General features: G+C 38.9%; 1 protein-coding gene across 3 annotated transcripts in view; it reads right to left on the bottom strand.

The window, feature by feature from the left end:
* The window catches only part of NR5A2 (nuclear receptor subfamily 5, group A, member 2), a 168,446-nt gene that overhangs the window by 54,596 nt on the left and 98,487 nt on the right, over positions 1-15,363 (bottom strand). For all 3 annotated transcript variants that reach the window (XM_011931698.1, XM_011931699.1, XM_011931700.1), the window contains 2 exons: positions 10,102-10,221; positions 500-647 (listed from right to left, as the gene is read on the bottom strand). In XM_011931698.1, coding sequence (XP_011787088.1) covers positions 500-647; positions 10,102-10,221 — 268 coding nt within the window. The remainder of the gene's footprint in view (positions 1-499; positions 648-10,101; positions 10,222-15,363) is intronic.

Genomic DNA, 15,363 nt, shown 5'->3' with positions numbered 1-15,363 from the left:
ATAGTGGTGCATCTGGTTATAAACATTCTCCAGTTAATCTCGATAGAGATTTAAATACAGGTTTTTAATTACAATTCATGTTTTAGAAGAATAAAAACAGAAGTAAGTAGCAAGTTGCAACAACAGGCACATAGAAATTATCAATGGGAGAAAGATGGCTAAAATTTGATACCATACATCTTTCCTAAGCTGTCCGTTTTAAACCTTTGTCATAACTTTATTTGGTTATTGCTTATCTGTACATTATGGAAGAAAAACAGGACTCATTTGAATGAGTCAATTGAATAACTCATTTTTCCATTCCCCAACCTATCCACTGAAGGGGTATGCATCATGCAGAAACATATATGAAAATATATTCATGTTTGAAGATTTCATAATTTGAAAGGAAGGGCATTATATTGATAGAACAAAAACTTACATGGGCCACAAGATATTTGAACTTCAGCATCATTTAGCAATCGTTGGTTGAGCACAGCATGAGAAAAGGATTTCTTACCTAAACTAAAGAGCACCAAGAATTTCAGACACACAAACTCTCGTTGATCAAACTGGAGAGAACGAAGTTTTGCCACTAGCTCCTGTGCATGACTCATGAGGTTGTTGAGGGTGGCCCCGGCTTGTGATGCTATTATAGAATAGTCCACCTGCAACACAGAATCACAGTTTTAAGGACTATCAGAATCAGCAATACATATTTCACCTGAGATTGTTAAGAACTATGGGTAAAATCAGATTGCAATACAGGTTTTTTAAATAGAATAGAGATGGGGGGGTCTCACTATTTGACCAGACTGGTCTTGAACTCCTGAGTTGAAGTGATCCTCTGGCCTCAGCCTCCCAAAGTGCTGGGATTGCAGGCCTAAGCCACCGCGTGCCTGGCCACAATACAGACTGGTAACAGAAGAGATTTTCCCCATGAAAGTAGTTTGAGGCACATTCCATGATTCTAAAATGCATCAGAATGATTATGTCTGATAAATATAATCACTTTTGATAAGCTTTGTAGGAAACAGGTTTTGGCTACCTAAATTTTTCAAGTATATATGCCTTCTTTATATTATAAAATTACATCACCACATAAGATAAAAAAATTTAACTCTCATGAATAAGGTGAAAGAAAAACATACTGTCCATGAAAAGAGAATCCAGACGAGTGTTCTATACAATATTAACTAGTGCATGAGGAAAATAAAGGCAGATACGTTTTCACTTGTATTATGAGACTACATTTTAAAGTAATCATGGTTCAAGATTGCATGTTTGTGGATGATGAAAGAATCACATTTAAATTATTCTTTATAGAACAGCAGAAGTGTTCATTTAAAAATTTAAAATAAATACAAATAAATTATTCTTTAGTTTTCTGTTTCCTAAAAAGCATGACGTAAAACTGCTATTCTCAGATGATTACATTAGATTACATCAGATTAATGTGTTTCTAAACACAGCAATAATTTTATTTAGGAGAATAATTCCATTGTCTGGAAGCAAAAAAAGAAAAGGCTTATTTTCTTTTTCATTAAAAAAAAAAAGTAGGGGCTGAGCATGGTGGCTCTTACATACGAAGCACTTTGGGAGGCTGAGGTGGGCGGATCACTTGAGGCCAGGAGTTCGAGGCCAGCCTGGCCAACGTGGTGAAACCCCATCTCTACTAAAAATACAAAAATTAGCTGGGCATGGTGGCATGTGCCTGTAATCCCAGCTACTGGGGAGGCTGAGGCAGGAGAATTACTTGAACCTGGCAGGCGGAGGTTGTAGTGAGCCGAGGTCGTGCCATTGCACTCCAGCCTGGGTGAAGAAGCGAGAATCCATCTCAAAAAAAAAAAAAAAGTGCTGCTAGCCTCCAATCTTAGATTATTCATGGGGACATAAGAAGTTCAAATTATAATAAGTTAAGATGTTGGGAAGACTGTCAGTGATAGCACTGACTTTGCTGCTGCGATTACAGCGTAATGGGAAAGCCCAGTTGGTACCTGACGCTCCCATCCTTTTTTTACTGGAGAGCTCTCAGGCAACCAGATACTCTTTTAGGTGCATTTAATATTTGCAGCAGCAGCAAATTTGTCTGGGAGGCAAGTCCTCATCTGCCACTCACCCAGAGCAGACTGTATTAAATTTTTATATTTATTGACATTTCATTACCATAATTGACTGCACTTGCTTCTCTAGGAGAAGGCACAGGGCTGCCTCCTAAGCAGGAGAACTAGTCCCTTGAGTAGAATTTGCAATTAAAAACAAGGCAGAATGGATTTTTTTTATTGTGTAAATATGATGAGTTGAATTTTCAGCTTTAACTAGAGAATACTGGGTGTATAGAAACCTTTTTCAAGAGTGAGAAAAATTATGAGTCAGTGGAAAGATGACCCCCAAAGGTGTCAATCAGTTTATATAGAGTCAACTATGCATGAAAAAGCCACAGTTAATGTGTGTTAGAGGAAAGCTCTTGCATCATGTGCAGCACTGTCTACCTGCTTTAGCCAGGTGCTGGCATCTATGCACTAAATTTAAACATCAAGTGTTGTAAGAACTCCTGTGGTTTCTGTTTCAGAGTGTGTGAAAGAAGGGTCAGTACCAGGGCAACCTGAACCCTGAACTGGAAGGAGGCAGGACAAGCTGTTGAACTCTGCGGAGCACGTTGGGATTATTTGCAGAGCACACAAAGTGACGTCTCAACTATCATTTTGCCAGTTCTCTTACAGGGGAACTTTCTACTTCAAGGGAAGTCCTTACTTTAAAAAGGTGCCTATGCTATAAATTCTTTAAAAACTGCACATAGTCAACTACTTCAGATAATAATAATACAAATTTTACTGAGACTAATGGGATAGATGAGTGAATGAGACCAGCAAGGCCTGATGGTACAGCAGTGGTGGCAAGAGCCTGAGACTAGGTATGAGACCTAAGTCAATGCTGCCTCTTACATACGAAGAGCCTTGGGCAAGTACGTATAAATCTCCATCCCTTGGTGTCCTCATCTTTAAATAAATCACTTAATTAAGGTGATGATAATAAGGTACCTCTCACTTCTGTGATTATCAAGAAATAATCATAGGTGGGACAAGACTATCAATTTAAGCTTGGAATCAATGGAATAAATTGCAGCTGTAGCTTAAAATACATTAAGTATATTGTAGTAAATATCACTAAGATATTAAGATAAGTTAAGATCTGGGCGTGGTGGTTCACTCCTGTAATCCCAGTGCTTCGGGAGGCCGAGGCGGGTGGATCACCTGAGGTTGAGACTTCAAGACCAGCCTGGCCAACATGGTGAAACCCTGTCTGTACTAAAAATACAGAAATTAGCTGAGCATGGTGGTACACACCTGTAATCCCAGCTACTTGGGAGGCTGAGGCAGGAGAATCATTTGAACCCAGGAGGCAGAGGTTGCAGTGAGCCAAGATTCTGCCACTGCACTCCAGTCTAGGGGACAAGAACGAGACTTTGTCTCAAAAAACAAAAAAAGAAAAAAAGGCAAGGTGTGGTGGCTCACGCCTATAATCCCAGCACTCTGGGAGGCCGAGGCGGGTAGATCACCTGAAGTCGGGAGTTTGAGACCAGCCTGGCCAACATGGAGAAACCCCATCTCTATTAAAAATACAAAAATTAGCCAGGCGTGGTGGCAGGTGCCTGTAATCCCAGCTACTTGGGAGGCTGAGGCAGGAGAATCATTTGAACCCAGGAGGCAGAGGTTGCAGTGAGCCAAGATTCTGCCACTGCACTCCAGTCTAGGGGACAAGAGCTAGACTTCTCTCAAAAGAAAAAAAAAGGAAAAAAAGAAGAGAAAAAAATCACTAGTTAAGGCCTGAACCAGGAAGACCATACTAACATGAAACACAAATATGTTGGTATTAATTTTCCATTATTAAGATGGAGTTAATTAAATATTGATGTATGTAGTTCTAACAGGTGTATAATAATAAGTTCAAATACTAGAATTTCATACTTGAAAATGTAGTACACTATAATGGAAAGGAATCTAATTTGTTTCATAGGGTTATATATTTAGTGAGAGACTGTTAGTGAGGTGGACCTCAAAAAATCAATTGGTTTACCAACAACTTTGTAGCTATACATTTATTTACATGCTAATCTGAAAGCTCAAACATGCTTATTAAAGGAGGGCTTAGACAACATTTCTTTCAAGGATAATTTATCAAATTGCACAGCTCTTAAGAAGGATGGGTGATTTATTTTTGAAACAACATAGAGATCTGCAACTTCCTTACATTTTATTACAAACATAATTATATTTTCATTGTTGAATGCAGAGTTCGTGCTCATTTCAGGAGCAGCTGGTCTTATCTTTTATGTACTTAGTAAAATTAATTTATTGCTCTCTTACATGTAACCTTTGTGTCATTAAATTCAAGGGAGGTATTGAAGATTTACTCTAAACTGATGTCCCCTTTGGATAAATTTCACTCATCATGAAAATAGAAACAGTTTTAGCTAAATTGCTTTTAATTCTAATCACTGAAATTTTGATGACTTGTATAAGATGCCTGTCATTTTAATATGATACACAATGATAGAAGATAATAAGTTGCCATAGACCTTTCCCTTAGGATGATGTTACAGTGGCTGTTAATTAGCAACAATATGCAAATACTAAAACCTGACCCTACTTCAAAGTACATTATTATTTTATACATACATAGATATATGTGTGCATATGTGCGTGTATAGTTTTTAAAATATTGGATAGGAAAGAATTCTTTTCATAACTATAAGTTGTGACTATATAGAATATTTGAAGTGCTTAACATTATTGATAATTATAACTTCCTTTTTGCTTAATAAGGCTATTTAATATACATTTATGTAGATGCCTGATTCAAAGACACAATTAAAACATAATAGCTAACTTATAGGGTTAAGTGAAACACTGAATCCTCATTTCAATATACAATGTACTGGTGTCCTGGGCTGCTTTTTGCAGTGGGGCTATTTTAGTTTCTCTAGTTCTCAATGAACTATGAACAGATTCAATTCTGCAAACATTTATTGAGCAAACTTGTGAGCCACTGGGCTTAAGAGAAAGGCTGTGCTATTTTATTTATTTTTCTTCTCTTTTCAAGCTCCAAGGAGCAGTTTCCTGAATAGTCACTCATTTTTTAAAATCCAGGCTAGTCTTATTCTTTTTCCTCTGCTATGACAAATTCACCACATTATTTACAGTGAGCTGTATTTAGTAAGAAAAAGCCAGAAGATTGGGCTATGGAGCACCTGGGGTCTTGCATTCCTCTGTTTGTCCAAAAGGTCACTATAAAGCAATGTGTAGACATGACATACATGCTTTCACGGGGATACAAAATCACTGTCTGGCTTTCCCTTTGTGTTGGGACTTCATTCCTGATGTTGTGGACCAAGGCACATTTAATATTCCTATTTGCCAATCTCAAAATAGTCAGTATAAACATATTCATTTGTTCCAGAAGTAATCATTTTCTCAATAGGGCAGTTGAGAAAATACTGTAAGTAAATCTGGAAATCTATAATGAGTGAATTGTATTTCTTCTGGCTAAGGCTGAAAATGGTGGCGAGTTTAAAGTTTCATCCAGTAATTGCTTGTCACTGTTCCTCTGACCTAGAAGGATTTTAAGCAATGGTGTCTTCCTCAACTGGCAAAGGAGCGTACAATCAAATATCCTCACTTTAGGGGTAAGGCACTTCCTTATAGAAGCTGAATCATCTGGACAGCTTTGAACACCCATCTTATTCTCTTTGCACTTCCTCCTCTGAAATTTCCCCGCACTTTCTCTGACCCTGTGGAATGGGGCTTACCTGTGAAAGTATACAGTGAAAAGCACTATGCAAAGGGCAGTCATTACAGTCATTAATTAGGTGGATGAATTATGCTTCTTATCACTATTGGCTGCAGAGCTGTGTCTAATGTTTCTCCCCTTACATCTTTGGTTTTCCTTCATTTATCAGGTCATCAGAAGCATTTGTTTTAACTAAATTAAAAAATGTATTTATCTCCTACAGGTGAGTACCAAGCTGCCTTTACGGGAATTTTGTATGCTGTATTGAGGTAATACCATTTACTTTTTTCCCGTGATATCAACAACATGGCCTTAATACAGTGCTTCATGGAAACATACTTCTAGCAGTGTTTGAAAGTTCACATTCCACACAAATCCATGATAGCAGGTCAATATGTCTCTGGGGCAGGCAAGTTATTTTATTGAGAAAAATGAGAAAAATCCTCTTTTAAGATATATGTTTTCCCCCAAAGATTGGAAGAGAATTCAACAAAAAGTTGATTCAAGCGGTGGCATTATGAGTGATTTTTTTCTTAGTTTTAGTTTTTTCTTAATATTAAAATAATTTTATAACACTAAGCAACAATCACATTAAAATTGCTTGTGAATACCTTAAATTTACTGTAACAATGTGCTTACAATGCCATATAGAAAATTCCCTCCAAAAACAAACTACTAACTAAACCACAAAAAAAGTCTATGCATTTAGTCTCAACAAAAAAGGAAATGAATTTGTTTTGCTTGGAATTTCCGTAGAGTCTGTCATGCACTGGAATTACACATGAAGACCAAATTAAATGCTGGCGTGAAGGCAAGCTCTGCAGGAACTGTGAGTTATCCAGATAAACAGTATGGCATGTTGGTAAAGAACACAAACTCTGGTACCAGTCGGCTTCGATCTGACCATCTGTTCTACCACTTAATAGTGCGTCTTGACCTTGAATCAACCACTTCATCTCTCTTTGCCTTGGTTCCTCATCTGCCAAGGTGGGATAATCGTCCTTTCTTCATGGGGTTGTTGACTCCATAAATGTCACCCTTGCACTGGCCTCGTTTTGATGACTTCTAATTTTTATGTCAGCATTTCACAGAATACTTCCTGTAATTCCTACTGCAATTCTCTCTGGTAGACACCATCATAGTTGCCACTGGACAGGCGAGGACACTGAATCTCAAAAGGTAAAGCAACTTGCTAAAGACGACGTAGCCAGGAAGTTTTGGAATGGAGACACAAAAACAGGTTGTTCCAATTCTAGATTACACTGTATGTGTGAATTTTACACACACACACCAGAAAGCTCATAGTCTGCACCAGCAAAGAAAATATACTCTCACCACAGCTCAATCGTTATTGGATTATAAACATAACAGGAAGCAGTTCTTCCTTTTTTTTTTTTTTTGCTTCCTTCAACTACTTTCCTATCATATATATGTGTATATATGTATATATATGTATGTATATATGCAGATATATATGCGTGTGTGTGTGTATATATATATCTCCTAGCTTCCCACCTCTTTTCTTTTATATTTTTTATTTTTTTTGAGATGGAGTCTCGCTCTGTCGCCAAGGCTGGAGTGCAGTGACACAATCTTGGCTCACTGAAGCCTCTGCCTCCCAGGTTCAAGCGATTCTCCTGCCTCAGCCTCTCAAGTAGCTGGGACCACAGGCGCATGCCACCATGCCTGGCTAATTTTTTTGTATTTTTAGTGGATTTCACCATGCTGGCCAGGCTGGTCTCGAACTCCTGACCTCAAATGACCCCCCTGCCTCAGCCTCCCAAAGCACTGGGATCACAGGCGTGAACCACTGTGCCTGGCCTCTTTTCTTTTTTATAAATCATCTTTTCTTCTAGCATGTTTCTTTATTTACTCTTCTACTTAATATATTCCTTTCCTTCCATTCATCGTTGTTTTAACTACCTTCTTAAAATTGGTGTACACTAAGTAATGTATTCTTGTTGTAGCAAAAATCTAATTTTCCCATCTTTACACTCAGAGAAGTATTTATAATTCTCAAAAAAATTATACTTAATTTGTTTTAATCAAGCAACCAGGGGAGAGATACAATAGTTCCCATTCAGTTCAATCAGGTGCCTAACGTATTCAGCTTTGTGCTAGGTACCGTGAGGATATAAAAGAAGTACATGTATATGACCCTGCTTTAAGATATCTATCTAATTCTGATAGAGAGGTTATAGGCTTTTGAAGTCTTCCTTTGTAGCACTTTTGCTTCCATCTTATGAAATGCAAGAAGCACAGAGATAAATTCAAAACATTTTGTCTAGATATTCCACAAAATAAAATAAAGATGTCTACCATAATTGCCATAAATGAGAATGTCTAATTACAATTAATCATTACTAGGGTAGTCACTGGACTGGATGAAAAAAGTGAAGGGAGGGGTTCAGACAGACCTGTGGCACACTTTAAAGGGTGGGGAGGGGAGCTGGAAGAATCCAGGCTGCAGGAAACATGTAAGGAAATGACTATTTCTCCACCACCGAGTTCCTCATTCAGTTCTGACGACAAAACACAAAGCACCAGTAATTGATCCAAAAAACTATAATACCATCCATTCCTTGATTGTTCTTGGTTTTGAAAATCAGACAGCAAGAAATGCACTTTTCTCTACTTTTTAAATAGTAATTACCCTCACCCACGGGCAGCACTTAAGGCAAAATGAAATGTGAAATAAGAAGTATTTCCAAAGAGCAGGAATGGAGGGGCTTTCAGAAAAAGAACGGCACAATCCATTTCATTTCTGAAACTCAGAAGGAAATGAAATCAAATTAATTTGTGAGCCCAGTCTTGTACTTCCAGTGCAGCTCCTAATTGGGTGAAGGTGGGAGGCACACCCAATGACTAGAGTCTGAAAATGGGTACATTTCCTCCAAAGACTTGGGTCCCAGAATGAAAATGCCAAACAAAAATTTGAAAGCACAGAAAGTCAAACCCATTGAGACTTTATTTTCTCCTCTACAAAGCTTTTCTCCTGAGAGGTGCATTTAGCAAGGACCAGATAGTGATGGAGATGCTTGAATTGACCCAATTTGCAAAAACTCTGAAAGAGTGCTTGCTTTTAATTTGATTGGGAAATTTTGATTTATTAATAATACAGCAAATGATGTGGAGACAGCCCTTCATTTCCAAATAGCACTGCTATGGTTTCACAGCACGTAAACATTTATGGCTGGACGTAAAAGATCATGGTGCCTGAGTACTGAAGTCACCATTGCTGAACAAAGCAGTGGTGTCCTGAATAGGTATGACCCAAAGGATTGAAGGAACCACTGTGTTCCACACATTTATTTAAATAGCACATCAGCTGTAGAATGGAAGGGAAGAAACTGGAGTGACTTGCCTAAATTCGTATAAAGTTGCATGTAGGTTCATTAAGTAGACTCTCTCTGAAGACATTCACAAAGCTGTCTCTCCTCCTTTAAGACTTTGCTCAAATGTTCCATTTTCAAGAAAGCCAAACCAACCATTCCTATTTCACAGTGCAACATATGGTCACACTGCAACACACGTCTATGGATGAGTGTTGATTTTCCTTTCATTGGTTCTTTCTTTTTTGTTTTTTTCCTTTTATTCAATAGCACTTTGACTTTTAACATATTACAGGCTTGTTCTTAGGATTATTGTTTAATGTCAGCTCCTTCCTGCTACAACATTAAGTTCCATGAGGGCAGGAACCTTTTTATTTTGTTCACTAATATATACCAAAGCCCCGGAAAAGTAACTAGCACAGAGTTGGATGTTCAATAAATATTTGTTGATCGAAATATCTGTTCAGAAAGGTGGAGGACCTAACAGTAATTTTTTTCTTTCTATCTTTCATTTGAATGACTGGATCCTGAAAACTGAAATTCCTCTCATTTGCCTTTATACCAACTGTTTCAATTATTCGTGACATCCAAATCCACCTCGTTCACCAATATTGTTCCAAAATAGTTAGGACTCCATAAGTTATAAAGTTTTAAAATAGCCGACAAACAAGTGTCGTAGGTTAAAACAGAAGCTCGAGGAAAAAAAAGCCCTAGGTACTAATCATTACGTTTGATTTACCAGTTCTTCGGACCCTTATAAGCAGGACTTTCAGTCCCAGCAGACTGGAAGCAGCAGAATGTTCATGATTATGTTTGCTTTTACAAGTTTAACTATAATCATCGGAGCAGGAACAGAGTGCACCAAGTCATCTTTTCTAAATTATTGGCAGCCAATCTCTCCCTTTCAAAGCACAAGAGTGCTTCTGACCTAGTTAAATTCCGGCCATTCTGAACATGCTTAATAAAAAGACGCTTTTTTTTTTCCGGTCTCTACACTTACTTGTTGCCCAGTAACCAGGAAGATGGATCCTTCCTTTCCATGTACTACTTGTCGGTAAATGTGGTCGAGGATTAAGAGCTCACTCCAGCAGTTCTGAAGCAGCTTCATTTGGTCATCAACCTGCAAAAGAAATAGAAAAAGACAAACAAACAAAAAAAACACAAAATATGACACTGTTATTCACTACTTTTTTTGTTTTTGTGTAGTTTTCAACATAAGAGGACTACCTACAAATAAGAAAGTCTCCACCCATGGTCACTGAAGCACAGGTGCTCAGAATTCATATCACTGCTCCTGAAAGTCATGATTTTCATTTGGACAAATTTTTTTTTAGGACACACATAGGTACTTAAGCTAAGTATTTATAATCAATGAACTGCTAGGAAAATGCACTCCATTAAATTGGTCTACCTAACATTAATAGAGTTATTAGAGTTAGGTCCAGGTGCCTCAGGTTGTTCTGAGTAGACCCCATCAGAATGACCCCAGATTGCCTATACTTATGTATCTAAAAATGAATACAGTACATTAAAGTGAAGCTGAAATAGTATATAGATATTAGCAAACTGCCAAGCCAAAAGAACTCATATAAAAGAAAATTAGCATTACCGCCCATTTGACTTTTGAAGACAAAGACACACTGCCCATTTTGTAACCAGTGTTAACTGGAAGTCCAATTGTGCTGGACTGAAGAGAACACTCACCAAGCATGATGTCGGGGCTAACTGGAACTTCTTTTATAATTTGGACAATTTTCCCACCAACTCTCTAAACTGCAGTTTTCTGATCTCAATAACAGGCCCAAGAACAGTAAGTATCTTCTTGACAAGGTTGCTATGAGGATTACAGTGAAAAGTGCTACATTATAACAGGGATCTTACCGGTGTTTCACCTTCCCCTCCAGGGAACTGCTTTCTTCAATGACAAATGCACATCTGTCTCATGTCCAGTCCTCATATTTAAATATGGACAGCATATTTATCCATTTCTATAGCTATTTGTATCAATTTACTTTTTGTTTTGTGATGTTTACCAGACAAAAACCTTGGTGTACCCAAATGCGATGGCCATGTTTAGATACACGCTACACATTATTTAAAAAGTAACTGACATTTATATGTTGTTCAATATTTTTAAGAGTTTTTGTGTATTTTAGATTTGACTTGCAAAACATGCCTTTGAAGTTAGGAGAACTGGTACCCATTTTTCCAGATGAGAAAACAGGGGTGTCAGAGAGGTTCAGGGGTGTGTCTAAAGACTTGTTGGCCAGGCACAATGGCTCATGCTTGTAATCCTAGCACTTTGGGAGGCTGAGGCCGGCAGATGACTGAGGTCAGGAATTTGAGACCAGCCTGGCCAACGTGGCGAAACCCTGGCTCTACTAAAAATTCAAAAATTAGCTGGGCGTCGTTGTGCACACCTGTAATCCCAACTACTTGGGAGGCTGAGGCAGGAGAATCACTTGAATCTGGCAGGCAGAGATTGCAGTGAGCAGAGATCATGCCACTGCACTCCAGCCTGGGTGACAGAGCAAGACTCCATCTCAAAATAAGAATTCTCTTTCTCCCTCTCACAATCTAGGCTGTCTCCAAATTATATTAAGAGGCTCTAGAATTTTATAAAACAAATACATTTAATTTACTTTATCAAATTCATTTTTATGTGGCCATTCCATAAAACTCTCAACAGCTGTCACTGGTATATTAGTAGTGATAAGAGTTTCTGGCTAACTTTATTTCCACAATTTCAGGACACAGTGAGCTCAAGATAGCACCAAACGTAGAGCAAAAACAAGGATTTGAGGCACAATTCCACACTTTCTAGCTATGAGAGCTTGGCCAAGCTGCTTAATTCTCTAGCCTTATATTTTCTCAGCTAAAAATATGTGGGGCAGGTCTTGTGAAGATGCAATGAGATAATGGATGGGAAAGCCCTTTGTGAAGTGTAAAGCAATACACAAAGGCAGAAATAACTAACAGAAGGCTTCCAATTGGAGGACCACGTAAGTGCTGTTTAGAAGAGAAAAAGAAATTACTTACAGAAATTGAAGTATAATCAAGCTCTGTGATCAGTAAAAGGCATCCCTGAGCACATCTCCATCAGAAATGTTTCAAACCAGTAAGTATGTTCTGACCAAAACAGTTACATTCATTAAGTCAATAGCTATTGTTGAGAGCCAATTCTTTGATGGTTATAAGTGCCAGGCCCTAGCAGATAAGGGTGGACAAGACAAATGCAGTCACTGCCTTTTTGAAAATGACTCTGGTGCGGGAGAATGTTCACCCAAAAGGTATTTAGTGGTTTAGTTGACAGTGAGAGTTCATATTTTTCTTTAAAGGAAAGTCTCCAGAATGTCATGTGGTATTACAAGCCAGGCGGTGGGCAGCAGCTTATGCAGATCTGCCCAAATGTTCTCTGCCAACAGCTGACCCAGGGAGCTGTGGCCTAACGTCCTAGCAATTTGCATGTCATTGCATGCAGAGCAGATTCCAGGAAGTGATCCCCTCAGGTGCTAAGGAGTGATTTCAAAGCCAGGTGCACTTTGCTCTCTCTGGGTTTGATTGTATTCTCATACACTATCAGCATCTTATTTCAGATTTATTAGTCTATGATGGTAATTTGGTTTTGTTATGTTGTTCTTCTGTGATGTGAAGTATTAGTTATTTATTTAGCACTTATTTCAGGGAAGCCCAAAATACTTTATTTTGAAATTGGCTTTCTAGAAACAATTACCATACATGTTAATGTTGCATCGAATTTCCAAGTGGGTGGGGGACTATAGAATCCCCGAAGTCTATTTATGGACACCTAAAAAGGATTCCAGCTTAAGAACCTATTTATACAACAAGAAAATTTATTATTCCCAAGTACTGAGACTATCTGCTGGCCATGAACAAAAGGAGAAAAGGTGAGTGAAAATTAAGAGAAGTATGTCAGCCAAGTGTGGTGGCTCACACCCATAATCCCAACACTTTGTGAGGCTGAGGTGGGAGGATCACTTGAGTACAGGAGTTCAAGACCAGCCTGGGCAGCATAGGGAGATCACAAAAAATGTAAAAATTAGCCAAGTGTGGTGGCACACACCTGCTACTCTGGAGCTGAGGTGGGAGGACTGCTTGAGCCCAGGAGGTTGAGGCTGAACTAAGGCATGACTGCGCCACTGCATTCCAGGCTGGATGACAGAGCAAGACCCTGACACACACACACACACACATACACTCTCTCTCTCTCACACACACACAGAAGTATGTCTTCTAGAGCCATCTCATCAAGGGGTCTTCCTCTTCATTTGCATTTGATGGTTCCTGTCCTTCATATATAGCTTGACAGAAATAGTTACGGTAACAAGACCTTGCCACAATTAAGGCATACTAAAATTGTAAGACAACAATCTGAGGCTGGGTACCATGGCTCATGCCTGTAGTCCCAGCACTTTGGGAGGCCTAGGTGGGTGGATCCCTTGAAGCCAGGAGTTTCAGACCAGTCTGGCTAACATGGTGAAACCGCATCTCTTAAAAAATTAGCCAGGTCTGGTGGCAGGCACCTGTAATCCCAGCTACTTGGGAGGCTGAGACGGGAGAATTGCTTGAACCCAGGAGGCGGAGGTTGCAGTGAGCCGAGATTGTGCCACTGCACGTGCCACATGCTACTGCACTGCCTGGGTGACAGAACAAGACTCTGTCTCAAAACAAACAAAAAACTGTCTGATTTTTCCTAGCTTTCTTTTTTTTTTTAGGATGCTGAGGACACACTTCAAAATCTGCATATCCCCTGTTCCTCTGCTTCTCTAAAAATTGCAGGAATAGGTACAATTGAGCCTGTCTGTTACCTGTAATTAGTACTTCATTTTTGTTTTATATTCTGTGCTGTTCACATTATCCTGTCTTCCTTTGTGTCTAACAGGGCATCTCCTATAATCTCCCTGCTTTCACAAAGTATTATGATTGTTTGCTTATTTTTCTGCCTTCCTTGAGGGCAGGGACAGATTCTGAAGCTACAGCTCCCAAGTGCCTTCCTTGGTGTCTGGCAGAAAAAAAAGCCACTTAATAAATGCTTGCTAAATGAAGGAACAAATGATTGAATTACTTTTACTTCTGCAGTTATCTGTGTATCTTGCGCACCTAGCCCACAGCATAAGCAAACAACTCTTTCATTGTTTGTAGAATTAATGACAATCTTTACAGGGCAGTGACTACCTCAGCAACTTGTATCTGACCCCTCTCACACGTGCCCTGCAGGTCTGCACCCACAGCTGGCCATTGGTAAAGACTTGACTGATTGTAATTTTAACACCCAACTCCCCCACCCGAGCAATTGATTCCTTGTTTTAATACTCTCCGAGGAGGTTTTCTGTGCCAACATTCCATTTCATTATTTTCCATAATTGATTATGTGATATTTTATATTATCTTGAAATTGGTGAGTATGCAGCTTCATGGTGCTTTGGATAACATAGTTTTTATCAGCTCTATGAATAAAAAAATAGGGTAAATATGATGGCTGACTTGTTCCCTTGTTCTCAACAATTGAGCAATGTTGGCAATTTTGAAGATTTTTTATTTTTTAAGAAAAACAGAGTTATGGGGGTGTGGGTAGAAGAAGGAAGGGGAGAAAAATAATCTAATTCTTGTAAGCAAATTCTCCAGGTATTAATGCTGTCAATAAACAATTTAGAGTGGCATCTAGGGGGTTCTGGGAAGACCAATGAAGTGTAAGTTCCACATTATATAGCAAAACCTCTCACTAGTGGTTAGCAATACCACCTCATATAATCTTGTGTTATCAGCTATAATAAAAGGACTTATCTCAGAAACCTAGTTACTCATCAGAGAAAGTATTTATATTGATATTATAGATGAGAGTATAAAGGAATACAAGTCCCATATTGTTATGAAGCACAACTTCCCACAACCCAGAAAGTTAATCATTAGAAACTTGTGTGTTTTCATAAGAAGAGTGAATCAGTCCGTGGCCAGGCGCGGTGGCTCACATTTGTAATCCCAGCACTGTGGGAGGCCGAGGCAGGCGGATCACAAGGTCAGGAGTTCGAGACGAGCCTGGCCAACATAGTGAAACCCCATCTCTACTAAAAATACAAAAAATTAGATGGGCATGGTGGCAGGCGCCTGTAATCCCAGCTATTTAGGAGGCTGAGGCAGAAGAATCACTGGAACCCAAGAGGCAGAGGCTGCAATGAGCTGAGATGGCGCCACTGCACTCTAGCCTGGGCCACAGAACAACACTCTGTCTCCAGAAAAAAAA

This window comes from Colobus angolensis, unplaced genomic scaffold, assembly GCF_000951035.1.
Source record: "Colobus angolensis palliatus isolate OR3802 unplaced genomic scaffold, Cang.pa_1.0 Scaffold91, whole genome shotgun sequence".
Classification (NCBI taxonomy): Eukaryota; Metazoa; Chordata; class Mammalia; order Primates; family Cercopithecidae; genus Colobus; species Colobus angolensis.
The sequence above is the reverse complement of the archived record's forward strand: the minus strand, read 5'-3'. Positions and strand labels throughout refer to the sequence as shown.